Source organism: Hemitrygon akajei, unplaced genomic scaffold (assembly GCF_048418815.1).
Source record: "Hemitrygon akajei unplaced genomic scaffold, sHemAka1.3 Scf000099, whole genome shotgun sequence".
Classification (NCBI taxonomy): Eukaryota; Metazoa; Chordata; class Chondrichthyes; order Myliobatiformes; family Dasyatidae; genus Hemitrygon; species Hemitrygon akajei.
The window spans coordinates 1,143,643-1,158,539 of NW_027331985.1; the positions used below are offsets into that span (position 1 = coordinate 1,143,643).

The 14,897-nt window shown below is 45.5% G+C and overlaps 1 protein-coding gene across 1 annotated transcript; it reads left to right on the forward strand.

Annotated features, from left to right (window-relative positions):
• Nucleotides 1-4,498: 4,498 nt before the first annotated feature.
• Nucleotides 4,499-14,384, forward strand: LOC140723053 (uncharacterized). Its single transcript, XM_073037670.1, has 5 exons — nucleotides 4,499-4,534; nucleotides 5,443-5,614; nucleotides 5,713-5,778; nucleotides 8,986-9,149; nucleotides 14,151-14,384. Exons 1-5 carry the CDS (start codon nucleotides 4,499-4,501, stop codon nucleotides 14,382-14,384), a joined length of 672 nt encoding a protein of 223 aa, XP_072893771.1.
• The last annotated feature ends 513 nt before the right edge of the window (nucleotides 14,385-14,897 follow it).

Sequence of the window (14,897 nt, forward strand, 5' to 3'; positions counted from 1 at the left end):
CTATTACCTTTTTTAGACAAGAGAAATACATTTGCCATTCTCCAGTCCTCAGGCACTTCCCCTGTAGCCAACGAGGATTCAAAGATCATAGCTAATGCTCCAGCAATCTCTCCTCTCAATTCCCGCAACAACCTGGGGTGTATCATATCCGGCCCTGGGGATTTATCAATCTTGAATTTCTTCCTTAATCTCCACATTGTCCAGCACACAGGCCTGCTCTATTTCGACCTCACACTGATCAAGATCCTTTTCACTTGTGAATACTGAAGGGAAGTATTCATTTAGGATCTCCACAACCTCCTCCACCTCCAGGCACATGTTACCCTCTTTATCCTTTAGCGGTCCCACCTTCATTCTCGTCATCCTACTGTTCTTCACATATGCATAGAACGCCTTGGGGTGCTGCTTAATCCTACATGCGAAGGCCTTCTCATGCCCCCTTCTAACTCTCCCAAGAACTTTCTTTAACTCCTTCCTGGCTACCCTATATTTCTCATAAGCCTCTCCTACTTCCTGCTTCTTAAATTTTACATATGCTTCATTTTCCCTCTTGACGAGTTGCCTCACATGTTTCATCAGCCACGGTTCCCTTTTCCTACCATTTTTTCCTTGCCTCAGTGGGACAAACCTATCCTGAACCCAGCTCAAGTGGTCCCTAAAAGTCTCCCACATTCCTTCTGTGCTTTCCCATTTGAACATCTGTTTCCAATTTACTGTTGCTAGTTTCTGCCTCATCCCTTCAAAGTTAGCCTTTCCCCAGTTAAGCACTTTACCATTTCGTCTGATTTTATCCCTTTCCGTAGCTATTCTGAAGCTAAGGGAGTTGTGGTCACTCTCACCAAAATGCTCCCCCACCAAGAGGTCTGCCACCTGACCAGGTTCATTACCCAGAACTAGATCCAGTATAGCCTCTCCTCTCGTCGGCCGGTCCACATACTGTGTCAGGAATCCTTCTGGAACACACCTAACAATTTCAGCCCCATCTATCCCCCTTGCACTCAAGAGGTGCCAGTCAATATGAGGGAAGTTGAAATCACCCTTAACTACTACCTGGTATTTTGTGCGCCATTCTAAAATCTTCCTACTTATCTGCTCTTCGGTGTCCCAAGGGCTATTTGGGGGCCTGTAGACTACTCCCAGCACAGTGACTGATCCCTTCCTATTTCTGCCTTCCACCCAGAATGACTCAGTGGACACTCCCTCTGCAGCGTCCTCCGTTTCTATAGCCGTGATACTATCCCTGACCAGTAATGCGACTCCCCCCACCCCACCTTTTCTACCACCCATCCTATTCCTTTTAAAACACATGAACCCCGGGACCTGCATCATCCAATCCTGCCCTTCCTCCAAACAAGTTTCAGTAACGGTCACAACATCGTAGTTCCACGTACTAATCCATGCTCAAAGTTCATCCTCCTTGTTCCTAATACTCCTAGCATTGAAATAGACTCATTTCAACCCTTTAACAGGCTATAATTATGTTTCTTCCCCTGCCTGTCCTTTCTCATTGACTCAGAACTCTTAGCATCATGCCCTTGTCCTTCTACCTTAATCCCTGCACTCACATTCTGATTCCCACCCCCCTGCTAAACTAGTTTAAACCCTCCCCAACAGCTCTATCAAATCTGCCCGCCAGGATATTGGTCCCCCTGGGATTCAAGTGCAACCTGTCCTTTTTGTGCAGGTCACACCCGCCCCAAAAGAGGTCCCAATGTTCCAGAAATCTGAATCCCTGCTCCCTGCTCCATTCCCTCAGCCACACATTTATCCTCCACCTCATTCTATTCCTATCTTCACTGTTGTGTGGCACAGGCAGTAATTCTGAGATTACTACCTTTGAAGTCCTGCTTTTCAACTTCCTTCCTAACTCCCTGTAGTCTTCTTTCAGGACCTCTTCCCTTTTCCTACCTATGTCATTGGTACCAATATGTACCACGACCTCTGGCTGTTCTCCCACCCTCTGCAGGATCTTGGACTTGATCAGGAACATCCCAGACCCTGGCACCTGGGAGGCAAACTACCATCCGAGTTTCTTTCCTGTGGCCAAATAATCGCCTGTCTGACCCCATGACTATAGAGTCCCCTATCACTACTGCCTTCCTCTTCCTTTCCCTACCCTTCTGAGCCATAGGGCCAGAGACTGTGCTAGAAGAACAACCACTGCCGCTTCCCCCAGGTAGGCTGTCCCCCCACCCTCCAACAGTACTCAAACAGGAGTATTTATTGTCAAGGGGGACAACCACAGGGGTACTCTCTAGTACCTGACTCTTCCCTTTCTGTATCCTGACTATGAACCATTTCTCTGTCCCCATGGCCCCAGAGTGACCACCTGTCTGTAACTCCTCTCTATCACTTCCTCACTCTCCTTGAGCAGATGAACGTCATCAAGCTGCATCACCAGTTCCCTAATATCGTCCCTTGGGAGTTGCATCTCGATGCGCTGGGTGCAGATGCGGCCGTCTGTGACGCTGGGGGACTCCAGGACCTCCCACATCTGACACCGACCACAGAGATCCGGCCTCACACACATTCTACTTCCTTTTGAAATCAACAACTGCCTCACCTTGTCCTGTTAACGCCGAAGCCCGTTGAGCCAAAGCACTTTCACTCTGCTGCCTACTTTTTAAACTGTTTGTTGAATAATTCCAGTATTTTGTTTATTTATTTTAAATACGTTTTTGGCAGTTTGCTGTTTTGAATGTATGGTGGATCAACATTGTGTTTAACAAGCGTCATGTAACTCTGATAATAGCCATCGAAATATTCATAGAAATCTTGACCGGAGTTTAGACATTAATTATGGTCTTAAAGCCCTGCTGGAAGAACTATAGTGCTTCAGGACAAAATGTCGCGAAGTTATGGGTGATTTTGCATTGTTCAGGATGTCAGTGGGTTTCTATATAGACCCATACTGTATATCGCCAGAAGCGTCAATGCCATATGATGTTAAACTGAAAGGAGACGGTGAGAATCAGGTGTGACTGAAAAATCTGTGTAATTCAGTGACGAGGGGAGTAGATGTCCCATTGGTCAGCAGAAATGTTTCAACCCACTCTGCTGTAACAGTTATCCATTACTCACCACAGCGCCACCAGTGGTAGGAGGACCAAGGCAGTGGGCGCCATCTGCTCAACCTGGCTTGCCATTCCGTTGACACATCACCCCCCGGTCCAGGACACAAAATTGATTCCTAAAAGGGAATTGCCTGCTATATAGCAAGTAGATACCCTGGAAAATCCTGGCTTAGTGTACAATCCATGGAGAGCGTGGAAATGGGCATCGTGAGACTGTGGGTGGATGGGCGCAGGTATATCAGGCCATGTCAAGTGTTCGGTGAATAGGCCCACGATGTTTGGAATAGTGCAACACAGTTAAAAAAAAAGAAAAAGTGTTTTCATTTACACTTCAAATAATGTCTGAGCATCCTGTTAATTTTGTTTCTTAGAAAGCAGCAAAATCTGATCAAAACTGTCCTCAAAATGGATAACGGAGCGAGCAGTGGAGGAGTTCCAGTGACGTCAGCATCGGGAAAGGACACGGGTATGCCAGCCGATTATTTTCATTTATAAATATTGTCTTGACTCCGTGTCTGGGTTTAATTCAATATCCGCACTTCTTAAAATATTTGTGAAGGGACTGGGTAGAGTGAGATGACAGAGAAGGAGTATCAACGGAAGTTAAAGTCACCCCCCCCCTCCCCTTCATAAACATTGACTTCTCTAACTTCCATTAATGCCCCTCCTTCCGTTCGTAAACATTGACTTCTCTATCTTCCGTTAATGCCTCTTCTCCCCTTCATACCCCGTCCCTTGTTTGTTTGTTTGTTTATTTATTTATTATTATTTTCCCCTTTTTTTACTCTCTCCCACTTTTTTCTCCTTCTGTCCCTCTCACTATAACTCTTTACCAGCTCTCCACTCTCTGGGCTCCCCTCCCCCTTTCTTTCTCCCTAGGCCTCCCGTCCCATGATCCTCTCCCTTCTCCAGCCTGGTATCCCTTTTGCCAATCAACTTTCCAGCTCTTAGCTCCATCCCTCCCCCTCCTGTCTCCTCCTATCATTTCAGATCACCCCTCCCCCTCCCACTTACAAATCTCTTACTATCTCTTCTTTCAGTTAGTCCTGATGAAGGGTCTTGCCCCGAAACATCGACTGTACGTCTTCCTATAGATGCTGCCTGGCCTGTTGCGTTCACCAGCATTTTGTGTGTATTGCTTGAATTTCCAGCACCTGCAGATTTCCTCATGTTTGCATATATATTTCGGACTGTGTTTTGTGACCTGGCGCACCATCTTTAGGTTCCAGAGAGACAGTCGCTGCCCAATATGGGGTCAGTAATTTATTTAATTTTCCCCATTTTCCTTCACAGGTCCGAGCTCAGTGATCACTGAGCTCCTGGCAAGCTGGAACGATTTCCAGCTGCTGCAGTTGACGGACTTCTACCGGGACAGGCTGGAGCAGGCGATGGAAGGAGGGGTGCACGGAGTGAGCCTGGCGTTAATGGCCAAGAATCAGTTCAGTGTAAAGGAACATCAGGTGAGTGGGAAGGAGAATGAGTCTGAATTTTTGCACATCACAGGACTGATGGGTGCCGGAACTCTGACTCATCAGATATTACATTAGATAAAGGAACAACCGGGAAATAAATACTGTACATAGAAACACAAAAATGTGAATCTGATCTAGTGATAGAAAGGGGTGAAAAGACCCAGCGGACTGGTGGGTAGCTGCTCAATGTTCAGAGTGAGTTGAGTTGTGTGGGCTTGAAGTATTAATTTGAAATATTACAGGAAGTTTCGGTTTGGCAAGACCGTGCAGCGTGATGGCAGGATGACCGTGAGAACTGGGACATCATCTGTGGGTGCCACAGGAGCTTGAATGTGTTCTGTTCTGAGTGGAGATGATAGTGTATCAATCCGTAACTGCAAACAGTGTGAATTGCGGAATACTGCCATGTTGTAATGTGTAATCACTGAATAAACCTCCACTGGAAAAGGCAAATGAAAGGCATGAGGTGTCAGCCGGTAATCCGCTGTCATGTTGGACACTGGCGGATTAAGGAGATGAATCACATCATATTTTCTGAAACTTCTCTGCAACTCACTCTGTTACTAAAGCCCTCCTGTTTTCTTTCTTCATCTGTGCGCATTATTTTCTGATTTCTGTTTTACACCGTCAAATCCAGTGAGGAATTATTTATGGATTTGGAGCCACGTCAATGAAGCGGTCACAGACCAGCCAGGATCTCATTGACTGGTGGACCAGGTTCACGGTGAATGTCCCTCCATGTGCTCTGCACTCAGAATGTACAGTCCATGTCCAGACAGGATCAGCACCCGTCCGGGTGACTGCTCAGTGTGATCCCGTTACAGAGCACATCATTTACTTCTCATTCTCTGTGTGAATCTGTCAGTCCCCAATATGTTCACTGTTACTCTTCACAGAAAATCTCTGATCTCGCTGAAAAGGGAGAGCGGGCGGACAGTTCTAAACTCCTCCTGAGCCTGGTGATGGAGAAAGGCTCCCGCGCCCGGAGGGTGATGTGGGAAACCTTTGTGAAAATGCGGATTGGTGTTCCAGAGTTGGACAAAATACTGAAGGAAATACAGGAACATGGTGAGATAATATCAGCGATGAACTCAAATTTGGATTGAATACAGTACACGTTACAATTTGACAGAAATGATTTCCTCAATTTGTTTAAATTCAAACAGGTTGTGATTCTTCCCATCGACCAATTCCCGCTCAACTTTTACTAAAGATTCTCAGTGAGCTGAAAGGTAAGTGAACATGCATTGAACATTGCAGAGTATAACACAGGAATAAGCCATTAGGCAAATAATATTGTGCCGAAATAGCTAAGAAATAAATCAAACACACCCAAACTCTAATCTCTCCTTCCTTCACCATGTCCATCTGCCTCCATCCTCCTTGCATCCATGTGCCTGTCCAAACATCTCTTAGAAGTCTCTAACAATTTGCCTCTACCACCTTACCAGGCAGTGTGTTCCAGGTATCCACAACTCTCTGATTTTAAAAAAAAAACACTACCACTCACATCCCCCTTAATCCAAACCCCACTCATCTTCACTGCACGCCCTCTAGTAACAGATATTTCAAACCCAGGAGACTGACTCTCTCTGCCCACTCTATCTAAGTCTCATAATTTTGGATAGTTGTCAGAGCTCCCTCAATCTCTGATGATCCAGAGAAAACATTCCAAATTTATCCAGGCTCTCATGACAGCACATGCCCTCTAAAGCAGGCAACATCCCGGTAAACCTCTTCTGCACCCTCTCTAAAGCCTCAGCATCCCTCCGGTAGTGGGGTGATCAGAACGGTACGCAATGGCCCAGAGGAGGCTGAAGCAGAGTTCATCAAGTTGAAACTTGACCTCTGTTTCCACCAACGGTTGTAATTTGCGTCAGGCGGTTCAGTTGTTGAGCCCCAAGGCTCTGACCAGGTAAATATTGGCACTGTGACAGAGAACACAGTGAGACACAGGGAAATGTGTTTGCTAGAGGGAGAGTTTTCAAAGGACATTTTGAGGAAAGAGGCAGAGAGCTGGCGAGTTTGAGGAAAGTGGTCACACCGCTCTGGGGCCTGCAACTACAGATCCCACCGGAGTCTGAGTGGAGAAGGGGCGATCTGGAGAATGGAAAAAAATACATATTTCTTCACACCAAAAAGTCAAAACCTTCTCTTGCCAGCCACTGCCCCCTCCTGAACAGCCTCATCCTTAACCATTTTCTAAACTCACCAGTTCCTGCAGATTATCTTTTCTTAGAGTTGGGCATCCACTGAAGTTCCAGTCAGAGAATAGTAATAATAGCATCACTTTAATTAGAAAAGCAGGTAACATCCCAACTGGTCTGTTCAACCACAGAGCAGCAGATGAACCCCGCTGTGTTCACATCTGCACTCCCTAGTGCAAACACTGCTACAGTGTTAGAGAGGGTGAGACTGGGGGACATATTCCTCAGCTCAGTCCACAGAAGCTGAAATTCCTGTCTGCCGGTGTTGTGTGATGGGCACTGTGGAAGGGTGAGAGATGGGAATTAGGACAGGGAAACCGAGAGTTGTGGGTTCACGGCAAGGAAGGTGGAAAGGACTGAAAATATCTATAAATAATATTGCAATTAGTTAAATTGTGACCGTCTGGATGGGAAGCTCACTACATCCATAAGCCCATCATGTCCGTGAAAATGAAGCCCGGGGCAGTGCATGGGCTCAGAGATTGTAAGGCTTCATCATCGCAGACTGAGTTCGATCACACAGCTGAACATTTAACAGAGGAGAGAGTGTAGGAAAGACAAATATCACAAAACTTACTAATATTGCATCAGCCCATGTTTTATCTGATTATTCCAAGCTCTTAACAGAAATATAAGGAATCTCGGCCAAAACCTTGGTTTAGGGTCTCTCATTTACAAGAACAAATCCCAAAGATGATAATTTAAACATGGGACCACAGATAGACAAATCGGGAAGTTTACAAACTACTCATGCCTCTGTCACTTCAGTCAATGTAGTTCCAGTCCACATCCGCTGAATGAAACCCCACAACATGGATTTGGTAAATTGCTGCAAGCTTGTTCTTCACTATTCCTCATGTTGTTTGCCGAGGGAACAGACACAACAGTGAAATTCCCACACCCATTTCTGAATATGAAGCAGAAACACTCCCCGATAATTGAAGAACATCATTTCTAATACTATCACATTCTCTAAAGTAAATATGTCCACAATCAATGTTTTCCTACGCTCCCTATCACAACCAAGTACATTGAATGGAGACCCCACACTCACCTGACAGGGTCCTGACACACTGTGAGACCCCACACACCCCTGACATGGTCCTGACACACTGTGAGACCCCACACAACCCTGACAGGGTCCTGACACACTGAGTCCCAACATACCCCTCACAGGGTCTTGACACACTGTGAGACCCCACACACCCCTGACAGGGTCCTGACACACTGTGAGTCCCAACATACCCCTCACAGGGTCCTGACACACTGTGAGACCCCACACACACCTGACGGGGTCCTGACACACTGCAAGACCCCACACACCCCTGACAGGGTCCTGACACACTGAGACCCCACACACCCCTGACAGGGTCCTGACACACTGTGAGACCCCACACACCTGACAGGGTCCTGACACACTGTGAGTCCCAACATACTCCTCACAGGGTCCTGACACACTGTGATACCCCACACACACCTGACAGGGTCCTGACACACTGTGAGATGAGAAAATCTGTAGAATCCGGAATTCTAAACATCACACAGAAGATGCTTGAGGAACTCAGCGGCCAGACATCAGCTATGGGAAAGAGTAAAGTGTTGATGTTTTGGGAAGGTTCTCGGCCCATGACATAGACTGTATACACATTTCCATCGTTGCTGCCTGAACTTTTGAATTCTTACAGCAGCTTGTGTATGTCTCTACTCACGGTTGGATTTATAAAATCCAGTGTATCAAACATTTCTTTACACTCCTAACTCCACGTGACACCACTGGCTGGTCTGTGACCGCTTCATTGACGTGGCTCCAAATCCATAAATAATTCCTCATTGGATTTGACGACGTAAAACAGAAATCAGAAAATAACCATCACAGATGAGGAAAGAATTCAGGAAGGTTTTTATAACAGAGTGAGCAGTCACAGGGAAGTTGCAGAAAAGATGATGTGATTCATCTCCTCAATCCACCAATTAATTAAATCAATTAATTAAAATCAATTCAAATCCTTGGGGTCGTATCCATGTTCCTCAGTTCACTACTCACTGCCCTGTCTTTCACTGTGAAATTCCTTCTCTGATCTGTCCTTCCAAATTGTAACATATTAGTGTGTCTATTTAGGATTTTGTTCGGCGACGTGCTGCACAGAAACCCTGTCTTTAGGATCCAGAGAGAAATTTGTGGTCCATTAGGTGTTCGATCATTTCTTTAATTCTCCCCATTTTCCTTCACAGATCTGAGAGTGATCACCGAGCTCCTGGCAATCTGTGACGATTTCCAGCTGCTGCAGTTGACGGACTTCTACCGGGACAGGCTGGAGCAGGCGATGGAAGGAGGGGTGCACGGAGTGAGCCTGGCGTTAACGGCCGAGAATCAGTTCAGCGGAGAGGAACATCGGGTGAGTGGGAGGGAGAATAGGTTTGAATTTTCACACATCACAGGACTGATGGGTGTCGGAACTCTGTTTCATCAGGATGTCAAAGTATAAAAACAAATTACAAAGAAGTATATATAATTCTTAAAAATGTGAATCTCAACCAATGATTGAAAGAGTTGTAAATACCCCTGCTGGCGGCTCAATGTTCAGAGCGAGAGGAGTAGGCAACAGTTCTATGATGTTGCAATAAACGTGATTAAATGGAAATATGGCAGGAATATTATTTCGGGAAGAGTGTACAGTGTGACGGCAGGATGTCAGTGAGAACTGGGGCATTATCAGTGGGTGCCACAGGAGCTCGAGTGTGTTCTGTTCTGGGTGAAGATGATTGTGTTACAATCTGTAATTGCAAGGCTTATTAAGAAAGTAAGGAGACATGGGATCCAAGGGGACATTGCTTTGTGGATCTAGAACTGGCTTGCCCACTGAAGGCAAAGAGTGGTTTAGACGGGTCATATACTGCATGGAGGCCGGTGATCAGTGGAGTGCCTCAGGGATCTGTTCTGGGACACTTACTCTTCGTGATTTTTATAAATGATCTTGATGAGGAGGTGGAGGGATGGGTTAGAAAGTTTGCTGGTGACACAAAGGTTGGGGGTGTTATGGATCGTATGGAGGGCTGTCAGAGGTTACAGCGGGACATTGATAGAATGCAAAACTGGGCTAAGTGGCAGATGGAGTTCAACCAAGATAAGTGTGATGAGGTTCAGTAAGGTAGGTCAAATATGATGCCAGAATATTGTATTAATGGTAAGACTATTGGCAGCGTGGAAGATCAGAGGGATCTTGGGGTCCGAGACCACAGGACCCTCAAAGCAGCTGCGCAGGTTGATCCTGTAGTTAAGAAGACGTATGGTGTATTGCCCTTCATCAATAGAGGATTTTAATTTAGGAGCCGAGAGGTAATGTTGCAGCTGTATAGGACTCTGGTCAGACCCCACCTGTAGTACTGTGCTCAGTTCTGGTCGCCTCACTACAGAAAGGATGTGGAAGCTATAGAAAGGGTGAAGAGGAGATTTACAAGGATGTTGCCTGGATTGTATAGCATGCCTTATGAGAATAGGTTAAGTGAACTCGGCCTTTTCTCCTTGGAGCGAAGGAGGATGAGATGTGACCTGATAGAGGGGTATAAGATGATGAGAGGCATTGATCGTGTGGATAGTCAGAGACTTTTTTGCAGGGCTGAAATGGTTGGCACAAAAGGACACAGGTTTAAGGTGCTGTGGAGTACGTATAGAGGAGATGTCAGGAGTGTTTTTTTACTCAGAGAATGCTGAGTGCGTGGAATGGGCTGCCAGCAACGGTGGTGAAGGCAGGTATGGTAGGGTCTGTTAAGAGACTTTTAGATAGGTACATGGAGCTTAGAAAGATAGAGGACTATAGGTAAGCCTAGTAATTTCTAAGGTAGGGACATGTCTGGCACAACTTTGTGGGCCGAAGGGCATGTATTGTACTGTATGTTTTCTATGTTTCTACGCAAAAAGTGTGAATTGGGGAATACTGCTATGTTGTAATGTGTAATCACTGAATGAACCTCCAATGGAAAAGGCAAAGGAAAGGCATCAGGTGTCAGCCGGTAATCCGCTGTCATGTTGGACACTGGCTGATTGAGGAGATGAATCACATCATCTTTTCTGCAACTTCCCTGTGACTGCTCTCTCTGTTATAAAAATCTTCCTGAATTCTTTCCTCATCTGTAATGGTTATTTTCTGATTTCTGTTTTACACCGTCAAATCCAATGAGGAATTATTTATGGATTTGGAGCCATGTCAATGAAGCGGTCACAGACCAGCCAGGATCTCATTGACTGGTGGACCAGGTTCACGGTGAATGTCCCTCCGTGTGCTCTGCACTCAGAATGTACAGCCCATGTCCAGACAGGATCAGCACCCGTCAGGGTGACTGCTCAGTGTGATCCCGTTACAGAGCACATCATTTACTTCTCATTCTCTGTGAATCTGTCAGTCCCCAATATGTTCACCGTTACTCTTCACAGAAAATCTCTGATCTTGCTGATAAGGGAGAGCGGGCGGACAGTTCTAAACTCCTCCGGAGCCTGGTGATGGAGAAAGGCTCTCGCGCCCCAAGGGTGATTTGGGAAACCTTTGTGAAAATGCAGATTGGTGTTCCAAATTTTGACAAAATACTGAAGGAAATCCAGATTTATGGTGAGATAATATCAGAGATTAATTTAAATTTTGATCGCAACACAGCACACTTTACAATTTTACAAAAATGATTTCCTCAATTTGTTTAATTTCAAACAAGTTGTGATCCTTCCCATTGACCAATTCCTGCTCAACATTTACTAAAGTTTCTCAGTGAGCTGAAAGGTAAGTGAATGTGCAGTTAATATTGAATCATACAACACAGGGATATGCCATTAAGCGTATAATATTATGCTGAACCCAGCTAATAAATAAATCAAACATAACCAAACTCTAATCTCTCCTTCCTACACCATGTGCCTCCATCTTCCTTACATCCATCTGCCTGTCCAAAAGTGCAGGTGTAATTACTGAGAACTGAATGCCTCCAAAGCTGATCCAAGTTGGAACTGCATGCAATACTCCAAATGAGACCTCGTGAACGACTCATACGAATCCAACATGACATGCCAATTTCTCTGCTCAACAGAGACGAGAAAATCTGCAGATTCCGGTAATCTAAGCAATGCACACAAAATGCTGGAGGATCTCAGCAGGTCAGTCAGCAGCTATGGGAATCAATGTTTCGCGAAGCGTCCCAGCCTACAACGTCAGCTGTATACATGTTTCCTTAGTTGCTGACTGCCTGCTGAATTTCTCCAGCATTGTGTGTGTCTATCCTCAACAGTTAGAATTATAACATCCAATGTATCAAAGCTTTCTTTACGACCCTATCTCCACGTGACACTACTTTCAATTAATTAAATTCCTTTGGGTTATATCTACTTTCTCAGTGCACTCTGCACTGCCCTGTCTTTCACTGTGTAATTCCTTCCCTGACTTGTCCTTTCAAACAGTAACACATTAGTGCGTCTATTTCGGATTGTGTTCGGTCACCTGTTGCACAGAAACTGCGTCTTCAGGCTCCAGAGAGAAATTTGCTGACCAATAGGTGTTCGGTAATGTCTTCAATTTTCTCCATTTTCCATCACAGGTCCGGGCTCAGTGATCACCGAGCTCCTGGCAAGCTGGGACGATTTCCAGCTGCTGCATTTGACGGACTTCTACCGGGACAGGCTAGAGCAGGCGATGGAAGGAGGGGTGCCCGGAGTGAGCCTGGCGTTAACGGCTGAGAATCAGTTCAGTGGAGAGGAACATCGGGTGAGTGGGAGGGAGAATGAGTTTGAATTTTCACACATCACAGGACTGATAGGTGTTGTAACTCTGATTTATCAGATAATAAAGCATAAGAATATTTCACAAATAAATGTATATAATTCTTAAAACTGTGAATCAGAAGCAGTAATTGAAAGAGGTGTAAATACCCCCAGTTGCAGCTGAATGCTCAGAGCAAGAGGAGCAGGTAACAATTGAACGAGGTTGCAATAAATGAGTTTAAATGGATATAGAAACATAGAAAACCAACGACTGCCGGTAGCCCATTCCACGCACTCACCATTCTCTGAGTAAAACACCTACCCCTGACATCTCTGTACCTACTCCGCGGTACCTTAAACCTGTGTCCTCTTGTGGAAACCATTTCAGCCGAGGGAAAAAGCCTCTGACTATCCACATGATCAATGTCTCTCATCAATTTATACAGCTCCATCCGGTCACCTCTCATCCTCCGTCGCTCCAAGGATAAAAGGCCGAGTCACTCAACCTATTCTCATAATGCATGCTCCCCAATCCAGGCAATATCCTTGTAAATCTCCTCTGCAGCCTTTCTATGGCTGCCACATCCTTCCTGTAGTGAGACGACCAGAACTGAGCACAGTATTCCAAGTGGGGTCTGACCAGGGTCCAATATATATGCAACATTACCTCTCGGCTCCTAAATCCAATTCCACGATTGATGAAGGCCTATACACCGTACGCCTTCTTAACCACAGAGTCAACCTGCGCAGCTGCTTTGAGCATCCTATGGACTCGGACCCCAAGATCCCTCTGATCCTCCACACTGCCAAGAGTCTTACCATTAATACTACACTCTGCCATCATATTTGATCTACCAAAATGAACCACCTCCCACTTATTAGGGTTGAAATCCATCTGCCACTTCTCAGCCCAGTTTTGCATCCTATCAATGTCCCACTGTAACCTCTGACAGCCCTCCACACTATCCACAACACTCCCAGCTTTTCAGTCATAAAATACGGTACAAATTTTATTTTGGGAAGAGTGTGCAGCGTGACGGCAGGATGTCAGAGAGAACCGGGACATCATCAGTGGGTGCCACAGGAGCTCCAGTGTGTTCTGTTCTGGGTGGAAAAGATTGTGTTACAATCTATAACTGCAAACAGTGTGGATCGGGGAATACTGCCGTGTTGTAATGTGTAATCACTGAATAAACCTCCACTGGAAAAGGCAAAGGAAATGCATCAGGTGTCAGCCGGTAATCCGCTGTCATGTTGGACACCGGCGGAATGAGGAGATGAATCACATAATCTTTTCTGCAAACTTCTCTGAGACTGCTCACTCTGATACAAGAACCTTCCTGATTTCTTTCATCTGTGATCTATATTTTCTGATTTCTGTTTTGCTCCGTCAAATTCGATGAGGAATTATTTATGGATTTGGAGCCATGTCAATGAAGCGGTCACAGACCAGCCAGGATCTCATTGACTGGTGGACCAGGTTCACGGTGAATGTCCCTCCGTGTGCTCTGCACTCAGAATGTACAGTCCATGTCCAGACAGGATCAGCACCCGTCAGGGTGACTGCTCAGTGTGATCCCGTTACAGAGCACATCATTTACTTCTCATTCTCTGTGAATCTGTCAGTCCCCAATATGTTCACCGTTACTCTTCACAGAAAATCTCTGATCTCGCTGATAAGGGAGAGCGGGCGGACAGTTCTAAACTCCTCCTGAGCCTGGTGATGGAGAAAGGCTCCCGCGCCCAGAGGGTGATGTGGGAAACCTTTGTGAAAATGCGGATTGTTGTCCCAAATTTGGACAAAATACTGAAAGAGATACAGATATATGGTAAGATTATATCAGAGATTAATTTAAATTTGGATCGCAACAAAGCACAGTTTACAATTTGACAAAAATGATTTCCTCAATTTGTTTAAATTCAAACAGGTTGTGATCCGTCCCATCGACCAATTCCCGCTCAAATTTTACTAAAGATTCTCAGTGAGCTGAAAGGTAAGTGAACATGCATTGAACGTTAATGAGTATAACACAGGAATAACACAAGAAAAAAATAAAACACACCCAAACTCTAATCTCTCCTTCCTACAGCATCTCCATTTGCCTCCATCTTCCTTACATCCATGTGCCTATCTGAACGTCTCTTAGAAGCTTCTAATAATTTGCCTCTCCCACCTTACCAGACAGTGCGTTCCAGGAAGCCACGACTCTCTGATTAAAAGTCCTATCCCTCACGTTCCCCTTCATTCTACACTCTCTCACCTTCAATGTATTCCCTCTGGTAACAGACATTTCAACCGCGGGAAACCGATTCTCTCTGTCCACTCTATGTATGCCTCTCATAATCTTGTCATCCTGTGTCAGAGCTCCCCAGAGCCTCCGATGATCCAGAGAAAACAACCTAA